The following is an 8,100-nucleotide window of genomic DNA, read 5'->3' as shown; positions in this document are numbered from 1 at the left end:
GGGGAAAAAAAAAAAAAAAAAAAAAAAAAGCTAAGGCGTTAAAAGGGTAAAACCAGGAGAATCATTTTGAAGGAATGGAAAAGATTCTAATGTGAAATTTTTTATCGCCCAAAGGCGAAACTACAGGGCTAATGCCTCCTTTGAAAGTAGTGGTAGACGACAGATGGACTACTTATTGGCTAAGTTTAAATGGAAAACTAATCAGAAACAGTGGTTGCCAAGAGACATTACCCAAATTCTTTGAGTGCCTTTATCTTCATCCTGGTTTGTGATTTTTAAATAAAGAGAGGATGGAAGAATGAAAATAAGCATATTAGCAGATGTAACTCCTGCAAAATAAAAAGGAAAGGAGAAAGTTTGGGGTTATTTTCACATTTTAACTTTCAAAGCCTGCTGTGTATTGTTGAATGATTGGTACAGAGGAAAAAAGCCATACCTACGACTCCAAAAATATCCTTCATGGAGGGGATGAAGATCACCAACAAGTTGAGAATAACCAAGAGTATGATGGTAACCAAGACATGATGACACAAATTAAACTTTGTTTTCTTAGCCAGTTCAAATAAAGATGAACGAACCTGCAGGAAAAGAAAACAAAGATTCCGTCAAAGCCTAAATATGTTAACCGTCACATTTCTGAGCAGCAACTGATTTATCAATGGCCAGGAATGTGTGAAATGTTTCGTAATGCCTGGCAAATTCTGACGCTTAACAGTTTTAGAAATGAGGGAGGGGTGACTTAAGCTGGAAAATATTTTTATGCACTCAGGGTGATCAAAATATACAGTGAGTGTTTACATTTATTACAGAAAGACGTAGTGCCACCAATGCCCCTCAGAATGCTCCTTGCTTCGCATATATTTATTCCCCGTTCTTTCCACTTTCTAAAGCAGTTGTGTCTTTATGAAGTGTGATCAAAAAGACGGTGAATGCTGTGGCAGAATGCATCCAACAGGAAGGCAAAGTTGTAAACACATTACGCTGTGGCCTCCTCTACTCGTCACTGGACCGGGCACCGTGAAACTTCTGGTTCTCCCCCACAGTCAAAATGACCACGAAAAGTCAATATTTTTCATGGATTCAGGACATTAAGACAGCCATGGCATCACAGCTAAAGACACTCAGGAAGGAGGACTTCCAGAACCGCTTCAGACAGTGCCAAGAACGATGAGGTGGGGGGCGTGTTTCCGAGGAAGATTAGTGGCACTGTGTCTTTGACCGTAATACATTTTAAAAGTGTAAGCATTCGCTGTTTTCTTTGATCAGCGTATTTTTCGCTATGGCAATTCACCAGGAACCAGGTTCTGTTCCCGGAGGCTACGCTAAATCACCCACCCCATGTGCTGTGCCAAGAACATGGCGTCTCGGGCTCTTTCCCCGATGTGGTGCAGGCGGCCAGGGAAGTCACCTGCGAGCAGCTCTCTCTGGAGCAGGCTCTTTAGGAAAGGCGAGAGCCCAGTTCTTCTCAGGCTGCATCAGAGATTTTACTCACCGTGAAAAATAACACCGGCACTGTGAGGATGACCGCCGCAATGACCGCCAGCCGCACCGTCAGGATGAGAATGTCATCTTTACTCTGGTACTTGTGAAGGAGGTCTGACTGCACATTTTCTAAAACAAGAGAAAAGTAAGAGGGTTTTAAAGCGAGACAGTGTGGTGCTAAATGACAGTTTTTCTAGACAAACAAAAATTTGCAAACCACAGGGCCAGGAAGACAAGGTTTGGAAGTATCTACTAAAAGAATTTTTAAAATTAAAGGAAAAATCCCTGGTGGGAGACCTGCTCTACAGTGCACAGTAACTTCAGCTAGAAGGAATGCTTCATTTATACTAAATAACACACCCAGCTGAAGCACAGAGTTCCTCTTAATCTAGACTCCCCCCCACCCAGAAGCTGCTCTTCAAGCCACACCAAGTGGTCAGTGTTGCTACAGGGACTGCGGGCCACGTGAACTTCTTTCTTTCAGATCCTTCTCTTATAACCCAAATTTCAGTGGCCACACAGCAGAGACACTAACCCATCTTCACCACTACCATGAAAGAATTCTCTCCTGTGGATGCTTTTGTCATGAAAGTATTTTGTGTAGGTAGGTACTATTTTGAATTTTTCTCTAGTTAGAACTTCAGAAAGTGTTATTTCAAAGACCATCAGTGCTGGAATGGTAGTCACAGAAGAGTACAAAAATGCTTGTTCTCTGGAAAAGAGATCATTTCCTGTTGTGTGTTCTTTCCTTCCGGGATTCTTGCTATGCCAACCTCAAGTTTCTAGGTCTGGAATTAAAATTCTAATCTGAACCACAGTTTCTGAATAAGGACCAAAGTTTATAATCAAAGTCATGTCAGTTCTCATTTTCTTAATTCAAAATTCATAACCACTTAAAAATGGTTGAGCCTTTTTCTTTCATGGAAGAATATGAAAGGGTTTTGTATCGTATTTTATGTGGAAAAACTGATTTACAAAGAAAAATCACCTTGGACAGTGAGATTACTCAGTTAACATTAATTCTGTCTCACGCCTTCCCTTTGCTGACCCCAGCCCTGCAGTTCTGTGGGAACCTCAGAAGTACCATTTTAATGAAAAACTAAATGCAGGTATGGATTCATAAGATAATGTTATTGCTCATGAAAATAATAATACAGCTATACAGAGTGGCCTTTCTCCCCAAGTTGAATTAATCTTTAAATGTATTTAAATTTTGAGATATTTCTGTTTATAAAAAAATTCCCCAGGCTGGGCGTGGTGGCGCACTCGGGAGGCTGAGGCAGGAGGATCGCTGTGAGTTCGAGACCAGCCTGGACTACATAGTGAGTTCCAGGTCAGTCTCAACTACATAGTGAGACCCTGTCTCAAAAAAAAAAACCAAAAACAAAAAAATTCCCCAATTAAATATTGTTCAATAGAGGAGACTATGAAATATATTTATTTAAATTAAGTCCCAAATTATAATGCTAAGGAAAGATGTTAAATAAAGCTTAGGATCATTTGAGTAGGAGAGTGTAAAAAGTAGCAAAAGCAGGTCAACTATTTAAATAGAGTCAGTAACAATTTCAAATGAAACCTTGTTTTCTCTTTCGGATTTTTTTCTCCTTTTAACTTCCCAGGTCTTTCCTTTCAGTCTCTGTAAGGCTTTAACTTCTGGTGAACAATTAGGTGTTTTACTTTTAATTAACACCGAATGTCATGAGTGTAGCACCCTGCTCTTTCTCACTTTCAACATCTGTCTTTGTCTCTCTTTTCTATTAATGGAATCTGACCCAGTTTGCAGTATCAATTAGGAAAGCCTTCTCTGGTGTAGTTTAAACCTTCTTAAGTAAAGACGGTATGCTTTGAAAATGCAGTTTGTTTTAAGGACGCTACCAGGAAATAAAAACAGTATACTGTTTTGGTAATTATTTCATTTTGCAGTCTGCATGAATATATAAAAGGAATCCCCATTTGCCATAAGAAAACAAAAACAAAACCGACGGGTAGCTGTGCTGCTCTTCCATACCTCCACGTTAATGGTTCCTGTGGTGCTGACTTTTGCTAATGTATTTACCAACACCTGTGTGTACATGCCTGCGGAAGCTACTTACCATAGAATGTCAAGTAGCCAAAAATGGCAGTCAGGAAGTACATAACAAACATGGCAAAGAAGGAGATATTTGAAACCATCTGCATTTTTTTCTGGGATCGACTAAAAACAAAAATAAAGACATTTCAAAAATTTAAAACTGTATGAAGGAATTGAAGCTCCAAGGTTAACACAAGAAAATACTAATTTCATCTTCCCTCTGTCACACTGGGGCAGCAAGGATGGCAGGGTAATTTCCTTTAGTACCACATGGGGATTGTGAGGCAGACACCATGAACTGCACTCCCTTGAGTGTTTTTCCCAGGCTTTTACAACGAGTTCTCAACTGAGGGGCTGACAGTGTCTTTCATAACTGTGTTTTCTCCGATCCCCACATTTGACCATGCACAGGAAAAAAAGCAGAAGCAACCCAAGTGCTCTTCTCCCAGGCCCACAACAGCAGCAGAGCAGGAACTTGACCTCGGGAACTCTGTGAAGCTGTTCTTCAGGCTCTGCTTTCCCAGCAAGCAGCCCCAAGATACACCTAAAGTCTGTGTCTCTGGAGCAGTAAGTGCCCAGGGACTCACAGCTCCCTCTTAGGTCAAGTTTATGCTGAGGCTGGGATAATGTTTAACTTCATTTAGTGGCTCACATAGTGAATTCACAAGACTTGTACTCCATAGTAGACAAAGATAGTCACATTTGTTTGTATCCTGACAGAACCTACGATGTCAAGGGCATATGGAGATATAATGACATAATAAAAGCTAGAATAGTAGACATAAGAGATGCCAAGACCTACTCAAATTTCCAAAACACAGCTCATCAAGAAGGAATGATATGTAGATATATGTAGATTTCTCAAAATTTAGCTATGTATCAATTATATATGAAAGAAGAACAATGCTAAATCGCCTCCATTTTTTAAAAATCTCAAAATGCAAGTAAATAGCTACGTAATATATCTTTCCTGGGCTTAAAATCATGTCGTTGTGCCTATTTATGTAGGGTGAGTCTGTTGTGAGCAGGCCTTTAGTCCTCTCTAAACTGACAAGCAAAAATAAATCCATAGAATCATCTTAATAATTCGAGGTGAACATTTTTTTCTAGTTTATGGTTTTAATATTTACTTTTCATCATCCAATTTTCCAGCCTTTTCCACCCAAAGCAACAAGCAAATCAGAGACAATTTACAGATCAATCTGAAGATTATCACCCACTTGTAAAATAAGCCTAAGCAACAAAAAGCAACACAGATACTTGAACACACATAATATACTATGGTATCTGAAGAACCAAATTAATTAAAAAGCCCACATGGTTGGACACTTTCTATATTTATGGCTAAAAACACTGGAGATTTCTGATTTTTTTCTTAATGTGATACTTGCTCAAGAAAGGCAGAATGTTAGTAAATATTGAAGATGGGTGATGAATCTCTGTAGGTTCATTTTACAAATCTTTAATGCAGAACTTGGCCTACTGATGAGGAGGTTTAAAATAATTAAGATGTAAAATTCATGTCTCTTACTCTTTAAGCTCACTGTAGATGGGCAGGACTGATGGGTGGCAGACAAAGGCGAACGCAATGGTTGGTAAAGCATACACGGTCTGTTTAAAAGAAAAAACCATAAACATTAAGAAAAGACGTTTTTGCCATACAACTACAGAGTATTTCTGAGCTGTCATTCTTTTATCTGAAAGCTCTTCAGGATCCCCAGATTATTTGTTTTTTCAGGAGGGTTTTGATCTTAAAAATAAGAGCAGCTTTTCTAAGAGGTCATATCTAACTCGGGCCACTAGACCCTTACATAGAGGCCTTTAGATTTGGCTCTTACAGTGTGTTTTATAAACCCCAGGCACGCACATCCCATGTTCATGGGCCTCACCAGTCACCTGGCCCCTCTCCTCCATCATCTGCTTGGTCGCCGCAGCAGACAGGTCCTGGCTATCTCTATCTCCCTGAAACATATTCGGTGACTTGGCCAGGAACTCCGCCTCTACTGCCTGCTCTTTGTGCTGCCACAGGTGCAGCACAGCACACTCTAAGCACTGGATGTGGTGACATGGACCTGCACTCCTAGTCACTCAGGAGGATGAGGCAGAAGGATCCCTCGAGCCTGGGAATTCAAGACCAGCTTGGGCAACACAGTGAGACCCCCGTCTCAAAAAAAAAAAAAAAAAAAGCATACTAAAAAGATGGCATCTAAAGGAAAATTTGTTCTACAGCTCACTTTTTAGCTTTGTCCCTTACAGTTGAGAGAGAGTGAGAGAGAGAGAGAGAATATATTTAGTATTCTTAAATAAAATTTAAAAACTCAAATTCAGTATAACTTCTCATGTTAAAAAAAAAGCTGGTAGAGAAGGAAAAGTAACATCTAATTTTGCTGAGGCCATGTGCCAGGCACGTTTCCACAAAACCCTGAAAGATGCAGAACAAGATTCTCATTTTCATGGCAAGGGCTTGATGTCTTGTTTAAGGGTCCAAATCCCAACCTTGGTTGACTGCATAATCCGCAGTATCAACCCTATCTTTTTCTTTTTCTTTTGTGGTACTGAGGATTGGACCTCTTTTTAAAAATGTTTTCTTTTCATTTTGAGACAAGATCTCACTAAGCTGGGGCCGCGCTTGGATTTGTGATTGTCCTGCCTCAGCCTCCCAAAATGGTAGGATTACAGGCATGTGCTACCAAACTCAGCTTCAACTCCCTCTTAGTAGTATGAAAGCTTTTCAAGTGCCTTTGTGGCGGTGTCTCTAACTGTGCAAGCTGAGGCAGTTTGTAGTATTCTTGTTGTCACCACCCTGTCAAGCTAAAGATGTTATTAATCTGATTTTAAAGCATCACCTAGTACTCTACACAGCACAGAAAGAGCTGAGACAGTTATTATCTAGAAAGAGATTTTCAGAGAATGCTTAAGGTCACAGCTTGGTGAAGCATTTGTGTATTTTTTAATGGTTTCTGAATGGATTGTGGAATACAAAAGTGATGCTACTGTGTGTTCTTTCAAGAATGAGTACATTCGAAACAGTGTAACTACAAGTACGAGAAATATACTTCTCTTAATAAAAATGCTCATGTTTATCTTTAAGGGACATACCTTTGAGTTGAAGGTAACATATTTTGGCGTACAAGTATCTGTTGAATTAGCACTTATTGTTGAATTTAGTTGTGAGAAAGGGCAGAGAATTTGAAATTTCTTGTAGATAACCTGGTATCAAAAAATATAAGAGAACACATAGATTTTATTAAAACCAAGTAACAAATAATTATTGCCTGGCATTACACATGTCAAGGACAAACCAATAGTTGGCACTTACCACGATTAGAAAGAAAACCATACAGCTCAGGGAAAATCCACTGGTATAGCCAAGGTACCCTTTAAAAAGGAAAAAAAAAATTAATTGCTATTATTATTTCACTCATTACTTCTATTTTTTGATGCATTACTTCAAGCAAAGTGTGGGACTTTAATAATGTACATACATGCCACTGTATATGAGATTTATTTATTTGATTAACCTATTTATTTTGTGGTACTGTGCATTGAAACCACAGTCTCTGCACTGAGCTACACTTCCCAGTAATTTTGTATTTTTCATTTTGTGACAGGATCTTGCCAAGTTGGCCTGGGTGGTTTTGAACTTGCCACTTTCCTACCTCAGTCCCTCAGAAAGTACTAGGATTACGGGCAAGTGACACCATGGCTGGCTGGCTAAGGTTTCTTATTTGGCAGTGCTACTTAGTTTAGTAAAAAACAGGAGGCTTTCATTGAGGGTATTAAACCCAGTGTGCTGAGTCCAGTGCTTTCTGGCACACTAGAGAATGTAGATTCTCAGAATCCAGGGAAAAGGAGCCTCTGGCTCTCGCCCTATGTCTGTGAGTTTTTGGAATGTGGTGGAGTCTGATGGGCAAACCCATTTACTCCCTGAGCCTCTGGGTGGAACTTACTGTGTGCTTACTGAGTGTTAGTTGTAATACTTTCCTCCCCAGATGGGAGGCACTCAGGGAAGAGATGAGGTGAATTTCTAGAGATCAATGGGCCCTCTGCGGATCTTCACTCCCTCCCCTTCGAAGGCCTGGAGAGCTCCTACTGTGCTGCCATGGCCTGCAGCCTCCTGGTAGGGCCCCTCTGAAAACAGGATAGAGCTACTGCTATGCATATGGATAAGGCCTACATGCAGATTCAGAGAACAAAAAGTAAGGAATTTAAACACATCTATTTATAAATTCCATAGAAGCTACCAAAACCTGACATTTCTAAACCAAGCCAAAACAAAACAAAAATAAAAACCCTGTGTTTTTGGAAGATCTTCATCCATACTTCTGCCTTGAATTGAGTCAGATTTAAAGAAAATGCATCTTTGAGATTTATGACTGGATGGAAACCGTGTTAAATTCCCAAAGTACCAGGCATACCAGTCTCCACATACAAGCACAGAAACAAATGTCAAAACCAAATGGATATGACTTGGTTTGGACATCATCTGTCATTTTAAACTTTAAATTTCACTCCCTTCAGCAAGAGAAATCATTTCGCTTGGCTAG

The 8,100-nt window shown here is 39.8% G+C and overlaps 1 protein-coding gene across 3 annotated transcripts in view; it reads right to left on the bottom strand.

Annotated features, from left to right (window-relative positions):
- The window catches only part of Slc38a1 (solute carrier family 38 member 1), a 72,203-nt gene that overhangs the window by 7,112 nt on the left and 56,991 nt on the right, over positions 1 to 8,100 (bottom strand). For all 3 annotated transcript variants that reach the window (XM_010638360.3, XM_010638363.3, XM_033763572.1), the window contains 7 exons: positions 6,873 to 6,931; positions 6,653 to 6,763; positions 5,085 to 5,164; positions 3,576 to 3,676; positions 1,493 to 1,611; positions 437 to 578; positions 232 to 329 (listed from right to left, as the gene is read on the bottom strand). In XM_010638360.3, coding sequence (XP_010636662.1) covers positions 232 to 329; positions 437 to 578; positions 1,493 to 1,611; positions 3,576 to 3,676; positions 5,085 to 5,164; positions 6,653 to 6,763; positions 6,873 to 6,931 — 710 coding nt within the window. The remainder of the gene's footprint in view (positions 1 to 231; positions 330 to 436; positions 579 to 1,492; positions 1,612 to 3,575; positions 3,677 to 5,084; positions 5,165 to 6,652; positions 6,764 to 6,872; positions 6,932 to 8,100) is intronic.

The sequence above is a fragment of the Fukomys damarensis genome, unplaced genomic scaffold, assembly GCF_012274545.1.
Source record: "Fukomys damarensis isolate Sample0158 unplaced genomic scaffold, DMR_v1.0_HiC HiC_scaffold_15, whole genome shotgun sequence".
Classification (NCBI taxonomy): domain Eukaryota; kingdom Metazoa; phylum Chordata; class Mammalia; order Rodentia; family Bathyergidae; genus Fukomys; species Fukomys damarensis.
Note: the sequence above shows the minus strand (reverse complement) of the source record. Positions and strands in the feature narration are given on the sequence as shown.